Source organism: Vanessa cardui, chromosome 15 (genome assembly GCF_905220365.1).
Source record: "Vanessa cardui chromosome 15, ilVanCard2.1, whole genome shotgun sequence".
NCBI classification, from domain to species: Eukaryota; Metazoa; Arthropoda; class Insecta; order Lepidoptera; family Nymphalidae; genus Vanessa; species Vanessa cardui.
In genome coordinates, this window is record NC_061137.1 from 3,743,152 (window position 1) to 3,761,715 (window position 18,564).

Genomic DNA, 18,564 nt, shown 5'->3' on the forward strand with positions numbered 1-18,564 from the left:
ACGCTTGAAAAGTGTAAAGTATCGGTAAATGATGAAAATAAAATCTATGTGAAACTTTTTATTTGTTTCTTGATTCGCTTTTATATTACGATTTAGTTCATTCTAATTGTAAAACGGAATGTATGATATTTTCAGATTTCTATATGACGTCTCATAGTCTGACAGTAAAAGGAATAAATCCAATATTACTAAAGAAGCTACAATATATTTATAAGTTAGCATTAAGCATTGCAGAAACCATACTCACCCTACGTTGCACTTAGATTGACTACCCGATTGACTGCACCGTAACTAGTTTAATAATATCCCTGTTAGCTTATTGCATTGGACGCTGCCGAGAAGCATTTCTAGTGAAGACTAAATTAAAAATTTTAATTGAATGCTGGCAAGTCTTACAGATTAAATTTAATGTAAAAAACTGTCCTACTCGTCTTTGTTAAGACAAGCTTGGGTATCAATCAATCATTAGTTTTTTTGAAACACCAACACTATAACTTTTTATTGCTGTACCAGTTTAAAAGTTTACTTTATCGACCATGGTTGGCGGGAGTTGATACAAAAATCATAATTTTTCTCGTTACAACGCTAATTAAAATGATAAAATTAGGTAGGCCGTTTGCGGAGTTAGCGTTCCTATAGTGAAATTAAAGGATTTTTGTTTCAAACTGAGATTTAATTAAAATCGACGCCGTAAAGATTTTTGTATTTCATTAAGAACTATTGCTTTGTTTATGTAGGTGTTCTGTTATTACCGAAATAATAATACAGTAAAGTAGAAAAGTAAAGTAGTGTATATTGATGATATTGTTGATATTTTATAAAATATCAGCAATAGTAACTTTCTTTAATTGAATTATATAATATATGTTTTTTTTTGTAATATTACAAATATTATTTTCATTAAACTTATCATCGGAAACTATTCCGTAAGTTTTGATAAATGAAGAAATTCAAGTGTAAAATGTAACTTAAATCGTTGGGTAGCAGCCAAGTTGCTGCAGGCATTAATGAATAATGGACGAGGTTTGGCAGTTGTTCCTTCAGAAAGCAGTTCAATAAAATATAGTATAAATTCGCAAAACGTTAAGGAATAAAAATTAAACTTTTTGTTAATTCGCACAAACTTGCATTACCATAATAAAATTATGTTCTTTGATTTGTCTGTCACTACTTTTCTTACTCATTTATAGTTCTCAGAAACAACTCTTTTATTTCAAGAATAGTAGTTTTTTGCGACACATACATATGTTTGACAAATAAATATGGGACAACATCACATACATTACTCTGATCCCAATGTAAGTAGCTAAAGCACTTGTGTTATGGAAAATCAGAAGTAAAGACGGTACTACAAACACCCAGACCCAAGACAACATAGAAAACTAATGAATTTTCTACATCGACTCGGCCGGGAATTGAACCCGGGACCTCAGAGTGGCGTACCCATGAAAACCGGTGTACACACTACTCGACCACGAAGAATTATACATATGCACACATATTAAATACTGATGTAATTTAGATAGCTTAATATCGATTTTCTGTCTTTACAAAATTATTTTACAATAATAAATGATATCTATCTTGTAAGTGACTGTACTAGTTATCGAGATAATACCTTTGTCACAAAAAAAAAAAACTGCTCGTAATCTATCTATTCAAGTGGACTATACTTTCAAACAGTTTAATTGTGTATCTATTACATTTCACAGTTATTTTAAATAAAAACAATTTCGATTCGATTTTCATGAAATAGTAATTTAATATAATATTTTCTAAATATCTATGCAGAACGAGCAGTATTAGTAAGTTTGCATAAATATTTTATTTTATTTAGAACCACAGAATGAAGTATAGTTAACACTATTAGCGTAAAAACCATCGACAGGAAATTTGCACTGAATTCTATATTTATGTCGAGATGGCCCAGTGGTTAGAACGCGTGCATCTTAACCGATGATTGCGGGTTCAAACCCAGGCAAGCACCGCTGATTAATGTGCTTAATTTGTCTTTAAAATTCATCTCGTGCTCAGCGGCGAAGGAAAACATCGTGAGGAAACCTGCATGTGACAAATTTCATAGAAATTCTGCCACATATGTATTCCACCAACCCGCATTGGAACAGCGTGGTGGAATATGTTCCAAACCTTCTCCTCAAAGGGAGAGGAGGCCTTTAGCCCAGCAGTGGGAATTTACAGGATGTAGTTGTTGTTGTCTATATTTACACTGTTTATTTTAATGATTGTGTTAATTCATTTAAAATGATTCCCAATTTCTTCTGATAGACCTTCACTAGGAATTCGTCTATAAAATTTTTACCAAAATTTTGGACAGTATCCAACTCACAGGAGGCATTAATGAATAACGGACGACGTTCGGTAGTTATTCTTTCAGGATGAATATTCCAACTACACATGAATGTAAGTCTAAATAAAGCAACAAATTTATTTTCAAAGTAAACTAGAGATTTTCCGCATGAAAGTTAAAATTAAAATCGAACAAATTATATTTTAATTTGAGTTTGATTTAAAGACGTGTTAGGTACGTTTTAAGAAAAAAATTTGGCCCACCCACTGTATCGGTTTGATATCAGTAATATAACTAATTTATTTCCAATATATTATGCGCTAACGCTTTTATGCTAAATTGCTGTTTCAACGGCCATAGAAATTTAATATCTGGAGTGGGTATGGCTATTAAAATAAAGACCAATATTGCTCACTAACAATACACGGAAGTGCACCATAAACAAAGTTCGTCCACCTCTATAAGTGATTAATGTTTAATCCGAAATGGTACCTGCTTCTATATGGATCGTTTAATGTAAACAATATATTTTATGGCCTGTAGAATATGGAACGTAATACGACGTGGGATGTTAGTTAATTTTTTTAAATATTGTACTCTTACGGAGATGGTCTGAGACGGCCCAATGAGTCGAGATGACCCAGTGGTTAGAACATTTATGTACCACTGAAAATTCATGTGCTTTATTTGTGTTTATAATTCATCTCGAGCTCGTCGGTGAAAAAGGCATGTGTCTAATATCATAGAAATTCTACCACATGTGTATTCCACAAAACCGCATTAGATTATCGTCGACAATGTCGTTCGTCGTTCCAAACCTTCTCCTCAAAAGGGTGAGGAGGCCTTAGTCCAGTAGTAGGAAGTTAACTGGCTGTTATTGTACTGTTACGGATAACTTTATTAAGAACATTATTTAAAAAAATAGTGCTTCACCCGTCGAGGTAGGAATCATTAGAAATTCTTACCGCTTAACAGCAATACATGGTATGGATATTAACCCGTCACGGTAGGACTAATTTCATATTTTATACCGCTTAACAGCAATACATGATATTGATACGGTCCGGTTTCAAGGGTAATTTAGCTAGTGTAACCCAAGCGCAAGGTCCGTAACATCTTAGTAAAGTTAGTGGCGCATTGGCGATGTAAGGAATGGTTAATATTTCTAACAGCGCCAGTCTAGGGCCGGTAATGATCAATTAATATTATGTGGCCCATTTATTCCACCTACATCTATACATATAATAAAATTGGAGTGTCTGTTTGTAATAATAAAATAGCCCTTTTTTACTCAAAGCATATGTATGTATACACGATACATATACCAAAATAACATTTTTTTACAATTTTTGTCTGTCTGTTTGTTCCGACTAATCTCTGGAACGGATGGACCGATTTGGACGGGACTTTCACTGGCAGATAACTGATATAATAAGGAGTAACTTAGGCTCGTTAATATTTTTTTGTTTAATTCAAACGCCTACAAGGTCGTGGGCACAGTAAGTCATTTAAAAATTTAAAAACTCATTTATCTTCGTAACTACTTTGTGTATGTTACATTGTTATGACATAAATCGTAAAGACTAAACAGAAAATGTTATTTTTAAGGGCGTGCTCACAAAACTATTTTGCCTTTATATCTGTCAGAATATTCCCCAGTGTTTCGTGTTTTGTAGACTGTGAAATACATATATCTTTACATGAAACTAGTATATTCGTATAATAAAATTGGAGTATCTGTTTGTAATATTAATATAACTGTTTTTTACTAAATGCATACGCGCGGTAAATTTATCTGTTTGGCCTATTAATCTCTGGCACGGCTGAACCGATTTTGACGGGAATTTCACTAGCAAATAACTGATGTTGTAAGAGTAACTTGGGGTACTCTTATTTCAGAATTGTCTATATAATAATAAAATCACGCTGCGACGTCCAAATACTGTCCAGTACCGCGCACAGCACTCACTCATGCCATCACTCCGCCGTCACATCAGCTGCCGCCCACCAACGACATAATATCACAAAAGCTGTCTAACATAGAATTAATAACATATAGTAAAGGCCCAGCTAGTAATTTAAAATAAAATTTCAAGTTATGTTAAATTATCACATTTAGCATGGACAATAAGTAAAGTTTAATTTTTGTAACGCCTTTTCTAGAATTAACCATATTCGCAGGGACGGGTTATCTATATATAATTAAAAGTATATAATATATCTATCTAAACCGATATTCATGGATATTTTTATACAGAAAGCTCGAAAATCCAAGGAAGAACAAAATCGTAAATCGACTTTTAAGTAGTCTAATATTTTTCATTTCATTTTACTTAGGAGGATTTTAAAAAGTATGTTGAATACGCAATTATTTTTATTACTTTTTAGTGCATATTCATTTGTTTTAAAATAGATAGATAAAATAGAAATAGTTTTGTTTGAAGTCGGTTCTTCTTTTAGTTACATTTTTTATTTATAATGTATAATGACGATAATTGTGACGACTTACGTACTTTTGACGGGAGCCATACTTGACAGTGTACAATAGGCACATGTAGGTGTTCAAATATTGACGCATTTTCCATTGCCTTACTTACATAGTCCCCTTGCGTACCAGAAAATGAGATTTTTAATTTAACGTTACAAGAAAAAACGAGTCACGTTGTATTCCAATACAAAGTGTAAGCGCCAGTCACGCTATAAATACAAGGGACGTGATAAGTTAGGTCCCAAGCTGGTAGCGCATAGGTAATGTGTGGCTTACCTGAGTTTACGTGTGTTTGTGGGCGAGACCACTTATCTTACGAGGCACATCTGTTCATGTGCTTGGGTAATGAATAAGAAATATATTTGAAAGAGTTTATGTCTGAGTTAAAATTTATCGTCGAAAATTATAATTATCGTCGAAGTATAATTAAATACCAATCACTATAAAAATAAACAGTGAGAAGACCTGACTGAGTCTGAACTAAAAAGGGTCGTTTCAGACTCAAGATTGCTATAACCGTGAACCTATTTGTTGTAATTTAGGAATCTGTATTTAAAGTCTGTGCGTTCAGGATAATGGGAATCAGGCAAATTCCTGAACCATCAGATGGACAAAATATTTATTTATAATATCTATAAAATAGTAAGAAATTCTCATAAGCAAAACGGATTTAGACTTTTTTCAAGCTGAAAGTGTTACTTTGGAAAGCATATATGTAGAACCTTGGTTTTGCGACTCTTGCCTCCTATCCTGTCGGCATATTGTTCTAACGGATTAAGGGAGCAAGAAAAGTTAAATTGCACCCAGTAGCTCCTGCGTAAATGAAGACTTTGTTAAACAAAAAATATTGTAGAACACACTTGATAATAAGGAATTTGAAACATTTTGAAAAGACATAAGCGAGTAACAATGCGCTTACTGGTATTAGAAACTCAATTAATGTTACCATGTATTGTCTGGCGGATTGATTGGATCTCCGTCGAGCCTTGTAATTGACATGCGAATGTAATTAAGTGATTTCAGGCACTGGGAAGCGCTACTCTCGATATCTATGTAGATAATATCATTGTCAAGTGGCATTTTGTACGTAATATATACGTTGTACATTAGAGCGGCTATTAATTTACTCACAGCGAGAAGTGGTTGCTTTGTGATGTTGAATATTCTAACTATTCTAGTAATCTACACGAAATCTTGATATGCTTTGAACTGATCTTAATATGTAGTTGTTTTGTTTATATTTACGTCATAGAATAAGGAATGTTAATATTGAATACAACAACAACAACAGCCTATAATTACCCACTACTGGGCTAAGGCCTCCTTTCCCCTTCGAGGAGAGGGTTTGGAACATATTCTACCACGCTGTTTTGTCCAGCCGAATTTCTATGAAATTAGACGCATGCTCGTTTCCTCGCGATGTTTTCCACTACTGACGAGCTCGAGAAGAATTATAAATACAAATTAAGCACGTGAATATTCAGTGGTGCTTGCCTGTCACGGGACCATCTCAACTCGATTTTAATAAATATAATAATATTGAATACGTCTACATTATTCACTTTGGTATTGAGAACAAACGAATATATCAATTCGAAACCTATACGCATCGTATAAGCTCATTAATTCCGAGTCTCAACTTTTTTCGAGTAGGGACGGAATGAGGATTCTGCAAGCGTAATTAATTTGTTCCTTTCATAAAAAATAATATATGACTCGTCAAATCGATCCAAATGAGCATGACTCGTTAAATCGTTCAAAATGAGCCAAAAAGAGTTAATACCTTCTGGCTCCAGCATTCGATTGACTAAAAGAATAATCGAATGTATTGTTATTCGAATACGTTTAAATCGATATGATAATTTACTAGTAATAAGCTGTTAGTTACATAAAAGTGAAGAAATTTTATATGAAACCTATAAAAGCGACATAATTGTATAACTTATTACAAAACATCTGTGTCATTTATATTCATATTATATGTATATTTGCGAGGACGTGAAAACTGTATTATATGCTATGACAGTTATTAAGAGCGTTTACGCCGGATTAGTCGTTTTCACGAGTTTTCTAAAAGGGTCTGTGAGCCAAATATTTAACGGTTACTTAAACAAAAAATACCATACAAAAGGAATATCTCTTATTAATAGAATATATTGATCAAAATCCTACGTACATATTGCTGTGTTTGACAAAGATTTTTTAAAAAATGTAAGTTTTCATAAATGTTTAATAAAGTGTGATTTGCACGTTTTATTACTCGAAAAAAGCAATGTAAGATATTTCTGTAAACACTACGAAATCTAGTAGATTGCAAACTGTCGATTATTTATACAATATATTATATACATATTAATTTATATATTGTTTTAGAGAAAACCAGGAATTGTGTATTTCACAATATTAGGCTTCAAATTTCATATTATTTCTACAAAATGATATCGTTAATCCAATTAATAGTCATGCAACAAGTTCAACTCTTTGTTTACTAAAAATATATTTTTTAATTAATTAATTATAATTTATTTATTATGTATAAAATTACTTATAAACATTGAAACGAAACTCCATAATTGGCATTCTGAGCTGAGCACTAACTAATTGTGGTTCAACAACTTATATTAGAAATTGATTTTATGAAAACAATAAAGCTAGTTCTGAAAATTGCATAAACTATTTATAAAATAATACTGATTTTCATTTAACTTTGTTTGAATTTTATTAAAGTTTTCGGTATTTTATGCATTTTTTAACATATATAATAGTCCGAAAAAAGTAGAGGTCCTGTTAGACGCAATATATTACGTGAACATTTTAAATATGTTATACATATCTCTATAGAAATCTCATTACATTTATTAATTACAGACGTACTAAAAATAAATTTACTTTGTAAGATAATTTCATCTTCACAAGAAATGCAAAAAAATTACGTCACGAAAATAGAATATAGATAGCTCGTATCGATTTTCAATCTCGTTCTATCATTATTGTATGAATATACGTCGATACCAAAACGTCTTTCAGCACAGTGACATTCCCTTTTTACTATTCCTAAACCAGCCTGCAACACTTATCTCGGGAAAGTGGCATGTATATCAAAGTAAACAGTTATTTCTCCATCAATCTTCACTTCCTACAGATGCGAGATGCGTTCGTTTAAATAACCTAAATTCGGGCGCTTTTGTGAAATTTTATGATACAGCAGTTTTATTTGAATTTTTTCATGTCGAAATTTATTGATGTCTAAAATGTTCGATCTATATAATAATGAGTCTTGAAAGACGAGATTTTTGTATTAGTAGGTTAAAAACCATTTTTAAGGTAACTCATTCTGTGCATACGAAAAACTGAAGTTTTACTTCATTTTTCCCAACTTTCATTCATTTTAAGTGTGCTTAACGTCGTAAAAACTATTTTTATTTTAGGGTCCATTACTATCAAAACAATAATTAAAACTTTAGTGTCTGTTGAAATCACATTTCGCAAAAATATTTGGAAGGACGCCACGCGTTAAAATGGAGATTTCCTTTCATTTGCAAAAAAAAAAAAATATATTTTAGTGTTCGATTCTCAAATGAAATAACTATAAAAGCATGTCACTTTAATGGCTTGTACTCATGTTTATGTATGTGTGTGTGTGTGTGTGTGTGTGTGTTCGAGTGAGGATATGTGCGGGCGTGACTGCGTGCGGGCCACTTCGTGTATGTGTGTGTAAAAATAGGGAATGCATGTGCGAGAAGATTAAGCTACTAGAAGCGCAGATTATAACGCTAAGCATATTGCTTATCGTATTAATCGCGACCACACGTAATTAAACTATGCAATCTACATGATTTATTATTAAGATAATTGTTTGTCTTCAATATAAATGGTTCTATTCCTAAGGAAGCTTTCGCCTGGGTCTATTAAGAAGTTGATAATGGGCTATTTAACGTAAATAAGTTGCCATCTCATTTATTTTATAGCGGCAACGATAACACGAACTAATATAGTACTAAATATCCCTAATGAAACAATAGTAGTGAAGTAATACCGACCGATTATAAACGGCCGATTGCAAACAGGTGTGGTTTACGACACAATTTTCTTTTAATCTAAAAAACAGTTCACTAAACCAGATGTCATGCATCTATTAATACACGGTTCATTGCTGAATCATTCGCGTTGCTCACCAAGCTATGCTATACTATACTATTTACTAAAAATACTATCAAAAGCTTTTATATAAATTGCCGCCAACGTTAACCCATCTGAACGTAAATTAAGGGCTAAAAGCTTTCAGTAGAAATTATTCAAGAATGGCGAATCAGAACTCAGGGATATAATTTAGATTTTTCTGATTTACTTCATACATATATAACTAAATAAATAAATATAAATATTGTTATATCTCTTGTGCCTGTAGTTACACTGGCTCACTCACCCTTCAAGCCGGAACACAACAATACTGAGTACTATTGTTTGGCGGTAGAATAATTGATGAGTGGTTGAAAGAAAGAAAGGTACTTGGAGATGGGCTTGCACAAAGCCCTACCACCAATACTTGGCCGGGAATCGAATCCGAAACCTCGTTACGGTGTACACACTACTCGACTAAGGAGGGTGTCAAAACACATATACATAGGCTAATAATATATGTATGAGTATACCTGTTTCATTGTGTACCTACACTGTGTTATTTTCTAAAATATATAAAAAATCTCGTCTTATTGCTTCTTTCAGTGACAGGAGGGCGTTTCATTTTTCGTCCAGAGATTCGGAATTGCGATTTAACGGAGAAATACTGCTGGCATTCTTGCTACAATACCTCGCGTGCCTGATTTGTACATGAGCTATCATGAACGTTATTTAGTGGACCTAACATTAATGTACACATTCCCTATATCATTTTTCTATTTCCAATTACCATTATAGTTATGTGTTGTGACGTCACAGTTATTCCAAGATGGCGGATGTGATCTAAATTATACGTCAAACAGAATTGCCGGGATTGGTGGCAAATTAATTGTTTTTATTCAATTGGACAAGATTTCTTGTTTCTATAAATATTAACAGTATTAAATACAATTTTTTCCCCAACTATATCGACTAGGTATTCACTGACTCACTCATAGAGTGGAGCATCTGAAACAAAATATAGATGTTTCGTTGCAGAATAACTAAATAGTGTATGGTTAACCAAGAAAGGCTTCCACAAAGCGCTTCTACCAGTATCCATGAAATTTAATATACGGATAGTTTGAAATACGCAGACTAGTGCGCTGTAAATGCTTTATTACGATCGAGCAAGTATCGTCTCACAACTACACGGATAAATCGTATGTATGTTGTCTTTGACTACACTTATGAAACTAGAAAATGTTCTTTATCTACTGTAAATAATAAGAACATAATATTAATTCTGTTAATATTATCATTGACCATGATATAACGTAATGATTAAAAATGCTATTGAAAATGTTTATTGATCAGTCAAAATTAATTCTCATTAAGGCAGATTATTTCTATTTCTATTTATTGGTATTTCTTAATAATTAGTTATTCTACCGCCAAATAAAAGTACTCAGTATTGTTGTGTTCCGGTTTGAAGGGTGAGTGAGCCAGTGTAACTACGGGCACAAGGGACGTAACATCTTAGTTCCCAAGGTTGGTGGCACATTGGCGATGTAAGGAATAGTTAATATTTCTTACAGCGTCATTGTCTATGGGTTATGGTGACCACTTACCATCAGGGGGGCCATATGCTCGTCCGCCAACCTATACCATAAAAAAATAAGCTTTTGTTGATTAAAATATGTTTATACAAACGTTAAACAAATAAACTTCAAATTAGACTTTTAGATTTTATACCTCTACCATATATGAGAGTGTGATCGTCTGTAGATCACAGACTGTAAATGTCCGAATGTGGTTGGAAAACGTTTCTACTTCCATTAGTTTATTTATTTCTATAAGTTTACTTGAATGAATAATCTTTATGTTAGGTTAAAACATTATACAAATATATTCTAAGCTATAAAATATATTTCGTTTAGATGGATAACAAGCTTAAGGACCATCATAGAATAAGTCTGTGGGCGGTCTTTTCATAAACAAGTGTTTAAAAAAAATAAACGATTAAAATATAATTTCTCGGTCAAGGGAAGTAATGTTTGTAATGTTGCAATGAACAAAAAATATATTTACACGCGGATATATATTGAATACTGACAATAACTTGCAACATGTAAATGGTTCCAAGGAAAATCTGAATATATGTTTATGTATTTTATTTCGAGTACGTATAAATACCACTGCAATTAATTTGGTAGAAAAAGTTTTATAATAGTTTTATTTGGGGGTTTTAATCGGTAGAATTAACATTCATCTTTAATTGCACTAGATATACAATTAATATAACTATCATTATCACCTATACACTTTCTCGTCAGCAATATCATATGACCTAATAGACCTATATACATATAATATATTTGTCAGTTTCACACGTCGATTTACATGCACTTGCTTTCTCGGCTTGAACTAACACAATGATCTATAGCGACGAATAGCATCGAATAGCGCGATAAGGAGCTATTTCTATTGGTTGTATAAATCAATTTGCCGCTGTTAAAAAGTTGTGTCGTACTATACAATATTATGGTACCTTTTACTTCTCTACTAGGTAAGTCACAGTATAGTTATGGAAATAATTATCAAACAGACGACCTAAGGAAATCCTTAGTCATCTGTTAGATAATTTTTAGCATCACTTTCAATATTATATATGGTGGAATAAACAATGAAATAAATAGAACATATTGCATTAGGTATGATCAATCAAAACTTCTTCTAATAGCCTGTTTGAATAGAGAATAATAGATAAATTTGATCAACAAACGAATCATACATCATAAAACATATTTTGTTATGCTCATGCAGACTTCGTGAGATGATTTTTTTATTAGCACAAAAAAACCTTTCACTTGATCACGGAACTACCTGCGGATAAAAGTATATCATAATCGGTCCAGCTGTTTAGGAATTCAATAAACAAAAAAATTATATACATGTATAAAAATATCGAAATGTAGATAGTGTAAAAGTACGTATTAAAATCTCTTTTTTAAATTTTAGGTACGAATGAATAACTAAAAACAATTTAAAAGAATTTTAAACGCGTTCATTAAACAACGGCGGAGTTTGAAGCACTTTGCTGAGTTTATTTCAAACAGACAAAAAAAAGTTTATCGATTTTAGACAGAAATGAACTCTTTGGAAAGAGTGATTTGTGATTTAAAATGAACCTCATTCTATATTTTATATGATATATGTCATAATATATGTAATTAGTGTAAGACGAATAGTTTAGGGTGTTTGGTTGTTATGGTTCAGGCAAAAAAGTAGCCTATGTCTTTTCTTTGAGTTTAAGTTTCTTCATACCTAATTTCATCAAATTCGTTTCAGCGACTTTGTCGATGTAGTGTAACCAATAAAATACTCAAATCAAAGTTTCAATGTAATTCATGTAAGTTTTCCCCATAGGTTAAAGAATGATTAAGGTTTTCGCCGCTAGGCAAAGTATTTGTATTATTTTGGTATGGAATTGCTAATAGAGGTGCTAAGTGTGCGCCTTTCAGTTGAGTTAATACAAAACAATTAACACTATATTTCTGGGTCCTTTATGGTGAGTATCTCAGTGTAGTTAAGGGTTTAATTTGATAAAAAAATTCATCAAAAGTATAACACCTCGCCTCATTACTTCCACCGGTGACAGGAGGGCTGGTTCGTTTTTTGCCCAGAGGATCAGAATTGCGATTCAACGGGGAAATGCTGCGACCATTCCACGCGGTCAAGATTTATACAGTAACTAGTTTTGGTTCATATTTGTATATATTTAAGCATTTAATGTTATTAATTCTTATGTTAATAAATTTAAATAATTTGATAAATAATATCACTTATATGTAGGTATTATCTCGCTATTATTTGTTATCTGTGACCGTAGATTCCTAATTCTAAGCCAATGTTTTTTTTTATTTGAGTTACTTAGGTGACTACGTTGTTTGGGTAGATTACACTAATATTCTTATCTTTACATTAATTGTACTATGTGTTCTAGTGACCGATTATTTGTGTCATGTTTACCTATATTAAGTATAAAAAATTCTGGCTAGCTCTGAAATAGGATTAGCAAGATAAATATTACATATTCCCATTGATCTATCTATTAGTTGTGATAGAAGGATATCCAATGTTGCATCGTTAAAAAATATTGGGTCTATCTTTTGAGTTATTACTGGAAAAAAATATCTCGACAAACTTTCCACTACTGACAGTCAGGAAATAGGCCGTATTTATACTCTCACGTAAAGCCGGTCGTGTCGGATTTGCCGTCCCATCGGATTACTCCGTGAGGGAATAGATAGTGCACTTGTGTTTGCGCATACTATTTCATGCCGAGATGGCCCAGTGATCAGAACGCGTGCATCTTAACCGATGTTCGCGGGTTCAGACCCAGAAAAACCACTGAATATTCATGTGCTTAATTTGTTTTGATAATTCATCTCGTGCTCAGTGAAGGAAAACGTCGTGAGAAACCGGCATGTGTTTAATTTAAAAGAAATTCTGCAACTGCTGTTTGAATTTCCCAGCAGTGGGAAATTTACAGGCTGTCGTTGTTGTATACTATTTCATCCCACTCATGCAGGTCCTTCCGATGTTTACCTTCTTCTAACGTAGGATGATTTATAATAAACACAAGCAAGCCACATGAAAGCTTTATACGAGTATACACGTGCTTTCTTGAAATGTTAGCTTAAAAGCCACGTGTTAAAAAACGTCAATCAGGCAGCTATCGTTCCGTATGGGTTATTTTGGATAATTTGTGATTAATTTTGTATACAAACGATTACAGTATAAGTTTAAAGAACAATTGTTTAGATTGTAAATATACATAGATCTTTACAACGATACTTTGAGATTTTTGAAACGGTCTTGGTATATCGCTGACATCATTTTTTTTTTAGTTAAAATTAAATGTGAAGCTCATGTAAACAATAATGTATAATGAAGTCATATTTCCCATAAATAGCGTACGTGACCAACAATCTATATAAATGATTCACTTCGAATAATAGTTTCTTATAAACGTGACCAATTATTGGTTCAATAAGTGTGTGATATTTTTGTCAATTTTTCTTAAGCAGTTTTCCTGTTCGTTGTTTCACACTTTGGGATATAGCATTAAGCGGCCCCTTTAAATGTTATACCTTATGAAATGACATTACGTGTATACCTATACATAGATATTGCAACCTACCGTATATTTTTTCAACGTACACGAAAATATTGTTACTAATTAACCCGCATCAACGCCAGGCGTTCACTTCAAAGGGAAAGAATTCCCTTTGAGGAGAACGTTTGCCTTAGCCCAGCTGTGGGCATTTACATCAACTTTTTTTAAAGAAGTTTTTTTCAATAAAAATCGATGAAGAAAACAATATTTTTTACAATATTTGATAGAATAGATTTAATTTACATCAATATTTTTTTCTTCACTTCTGGGATCATTTATTAATAATGCCCGATAAGTAAAAATTAAGCAATAACTCTTTCAAATATTTGTATTGTAGTGAGATTTACAAAATTGAATGTGTATTCCGACCTTATTATAAATGGACCCATAAAATTGAATATTAATGATGTTTCATTCAATGAGAAGTAGTTAAACTATTCAGATCGGCCGTAATTTATTTATACACCAATTTATGAGCTTTTATATTAAGGAATTGCGCTTTGAAAATATATCTCTATAATTTAAATGGAATTCTTTGTTTATTACAGAAACTGCACTGCACACACGAACTGAAAAATGGCTCCTTGGGGTATACTGACGCTTATATGTGTTACATTCATCTTTGTCGAAGCCAGGCGCTACCATCAGAAGAGAGAAACTAAATCTCATCTCTGTGATCCAGTATTCAACAACACGAATAAAATCCAATGCTACTGCGTCAAGGACTCCCGGGAGAATGAATTAATAAAGAGCGCCGATTGCTATTCAACAGTCGAAGGCATTTCACAAGACGACCCTAATTGGAAAAATTTTGACGAATTAAAAAACGTTGCGAAACTAACTTTTACGAACACAAGAGGTGTCCAGATCAAATATATTCCCAGGAATGCTCTCAAACATACGACTGCCTTGTTAAAGTTAGAAGTGAAATATGGAAATGTTGCAATCATCGAACCATTTGCTTTCGCCAATTTGAGTCATGTGAAGGAAATCATTTTAACGGACAATCAAATTAAGGTTTTAAAAACTAACGCTTTCGCCCACCACGCAGACTTAGCTACAATCGGCTTAGACACGAATGCAATAGTGGAAATAAATAGAGACGTATTTATCGATTTGCCGGCGCTTGAAAAGATTTATCTCACAAGCAATAAAATAACAACGATTCACGACAGAGCCTTTGTACATTTGACAAACTTAAGGGAGTTGGAAATTGATAGAAATAATTTGTTTAGTTTGAACAGCGAAACGTTTTCAGGATTGAAAAAGTTGGAAAAACTTGATCTAAGTGGCAATAGTTTAGAGGTTATCGGCGACAATACGTTTGTGCCGTTGAAAAATTTACAGTCATTGAATTTGGAAGGAAATAAAATTCAGATGCTTGATGAAAAAGCGTTCAAAGGCCTGACTAGATTGACTTCTCTATCGCTAGCTCATAACGTGCTCACAGAAATTGATAACAACAAGATATTTGAAGGATTGAAAGCTCTCTCATTGATGAATTTAAAAGGTAACCAACTGAAGACGCTTAAACCAGATGTGATGGCACCGATCTTGAAAAACTTTTACAGTAATGTCAGTAGTTTGAACGTTGAAGGTAAGCTATTAACGTTAATTTTATCATCATAGTTTTTTTACCAAAATTTCGTGAAAAATACTTAATTTGTTTTGTCCCACTCTATCCCAAAGCAGCAAAACTTAGTATAATTATGATTCCATTTAAAGTGTAAGTGAGCCAGTGTAACTACAGATAAAAGGGACATATATTTTCCTTACATTCATCATCACTTTATTACTTTCGTATGAAGTATGAGTGTTGCACAAATGACATAACATCTTCGCTTACAAGTTTGGTGGTGCATTGGTGGTTTAAGAAATAGTATATATTATTTGCAGGTAGCTCATTTTTTGTCTATATTCCTATATCATAAATAAATTAGAAAACATTAGACTTTACATATCAGAAAATATTTAATATTTTCATATTCACAAACCATACGATGATTAAATTTCTCACCAAACGTTTTCTCTTGATTAACTGCTTTAGGGGGCAGATTGAAATATATCTCAAACATATCTCGTCGTTTTGCCCCAGGTAGGATTTATTTACATAGTGACATTGAGCATATGGTATATATTACATATTATGGTATAAATTAATGTAAGTCCACATAAATTACGTACTGGCAAAAGTAAAGAGAATATCCTAAGACTGGTTTATGGGTTATTTCATTCTTAAAATAAGAAAACCTGTTTTTATATTTCAGATAACAACTTCCCCTGCGATTGTCGTCTCGATTGGTTCGTTTATTTGATGAACCACACTCGAAGTCCTCACTTAAAACTATCGATAGAAAATTTAAAATGCATTCCAAGCAATGAACTTCGAGAGAAATGGATGAAAACAATCGAAGCGGAAAAAAATGCCCAAGAACAGGAAGACATTGAAGGCGTAGCTGGCGACTACGAATACTACGACGAAACTCAACTAAATGGAAATCTATTTTACACTGATCTGAGATTTCTTCTCAATTGTACTGATAAAAACGATCATTTACCAAATGGAACACCAAATACTTCTACCAAAACAATCAATAGTTCTACTAAAACTATTAAAGATAATGTCACCACCATAACTACTAAAACAGACACTATCGTTACCACACATAAACCTATTAAAGAAACACAAGCAACGACTCGCATAACACCAAATCAAGGTACACTAGACTTATCAATTGAGTCTTCTACGACTGAGGCTGCTAGAGTTAATAAAGAAGAGAATAAAGAGAAAAAGCCTAATCCATACACAACAAGTCGTCTGGCAACAGTTTCAGCTAATCCAATACAGAAGAAAGGGTATGATGATCGTGAGATGGCTTCAGATGAAGCGGTTCCAGATAAAATTAAGGCACATAGAAGTATTCAAGAAATGAAGGATATTAGAGATTATCCAGCCAGTGTTGCGAATAAGAATGTAGTATCTGTGCTTGTTTTAATGATATTCTTTATTACATTTTTGTAAGTTAGTTGTTTAAGTATTTATAGACATTACTCTAATTTTATCTCTCACAGTCATTAATATAATAAATAACTACATACTAAGTAATTGTTGCATTATTTAATCAAATCCTTATATCATATCAAACAATACACGAACTTTTAATTCAAGGTATCTAATAAAAAGAAAATTGAATGCAGAAGTCAATATTTTAAACAATGAAGTTATTAAAGCTTGGTTTGTTAAAACTGTCGTTTATTTTTGCCTTTCAAACAAATTGTATAATAAAGCATTCGTTTCAAATTTGAATTGCAAATACATGAATAATTTAAAAGAACAGAACATTGATTACATTTTTATATACACAAACAAGAAAAAAAACAAAACCAAATCTCTAATCTACTAGCGCCATCTATTATTTTACATCTACATTTCAAGGCGTTGTGATGGTGCCGAACACTGCCGTGAGTCTCGACTTCAGTTCGTCGTAGTATTTAATACCGCTCATAGATGGCAGCTCTATACTTTAATATTAAAATAACTAAAATGTCTGACTAACATACAGTGAGTTTTACAAGATTTAATTTTGACAGGAATTTCAAGTGGGCTCTAAGACAGGATTTTTAATATTCATCTCCTAAGGGAGTAAAATGGGGGCATGAAAGTTGAGTTATTCGGTATTTAGGATAAAGTTATTAGGCAACAGATAATTAAACCTTATTTAAAAAATCTAAGAGTGAAAATTATAATGAAATTTCATACGAAAGTTCGTTTTTTTTAAAAGTTAGAAATATGACAACTGCAAAAATTTTCGAAAATCAATCACCCCCAGAAGGTGCAAGCTTGCATTCAACTTAGTCATGTTTAAGTTAGAGACATAGAAATAGTTGTGTATCTTTCTGTTTATAAGTATATCACAAACTTGATACTGTTTTCCGATGGGATAGCCCACCGGGTTCATGGCTAGTGAGCAATAAATTTCAAATAAACTCAGCCCATTTTACCAGTGGGAATTAAACACATAAAATCGCTTAAAATTAGAATTAGAATTAAAATTAGTATCGATCTTTTTTATTTCTAGAAATATGTGTTACTTTTTTTTGTCTTTAGTCTTTTGAGTTTGTCATTTGAAAACTTTTACATTCCCTTATAATAACACATAGTTTTGCTCCGATGTCCTCATACAGTTTTAACCCCCATATTCTTTTATTTGTGGCCGCAGCAGCGCTTCCTGCGTAACATTTATCTTTTTAGTTGCTGCTGTGGCGTATGGTGACATTGGCTAAGACTTTATGTGGAAACAAGAGGAATGTGTTGCCTAGAGTCCATCTGTATTTCTTATATAAAGATTTTCTACTACTGTATTCGTATGGAGACCTATGAGTGATTTGGCCAATATCTAATAAAAAAATACGCCAATGTCTAACAATAAATAAATCGCTCATGAATAAAAGGTTCGTCACCTAAAGATCTATTTTCGTGTGCTCAAT

At 32.5% G+C, this 18,564-nt stretch overlaps 1 protein-coding gene across 2 annotated transcripts in view; it reads left to right on the top strand.

Moving 5' to 3' along the window:
• LOC124535548 (connectin-like) overlaps positions 1–17,182 on the top strand; it is a 77,530-nt gene extending 60,348 nt beyond the window's left edge. The window contains exons 1-3 of one of the 2 annotated variants that reach the window (XM_047111775.1): positions 6,845–7,007; positions 14,625–15,673; positions 16,344–17,182. In XM_047111775.1, coding sequence (XP_046967731.1) covers positions 14,653–15,673; positions 16,344–17,098 — 1,776 coding nt within the window. In that variant the 5' untranslated portion in view covers positions 6,845–7,007; positions 14,625–14,652 and the 3' untranslated portion in view covers positions 17,099–17,182. Of the gene's footprint in view, positions 1–6,844; positions 7,008–14,624; positions 15,674–16,343 lie in introns of those variants that run through there. The other variant, XM_047111774.1, reaches the window with a different exon arrangement.
• Positions 17,183–18,564: the final 1,382 nt, after the last annotated feature.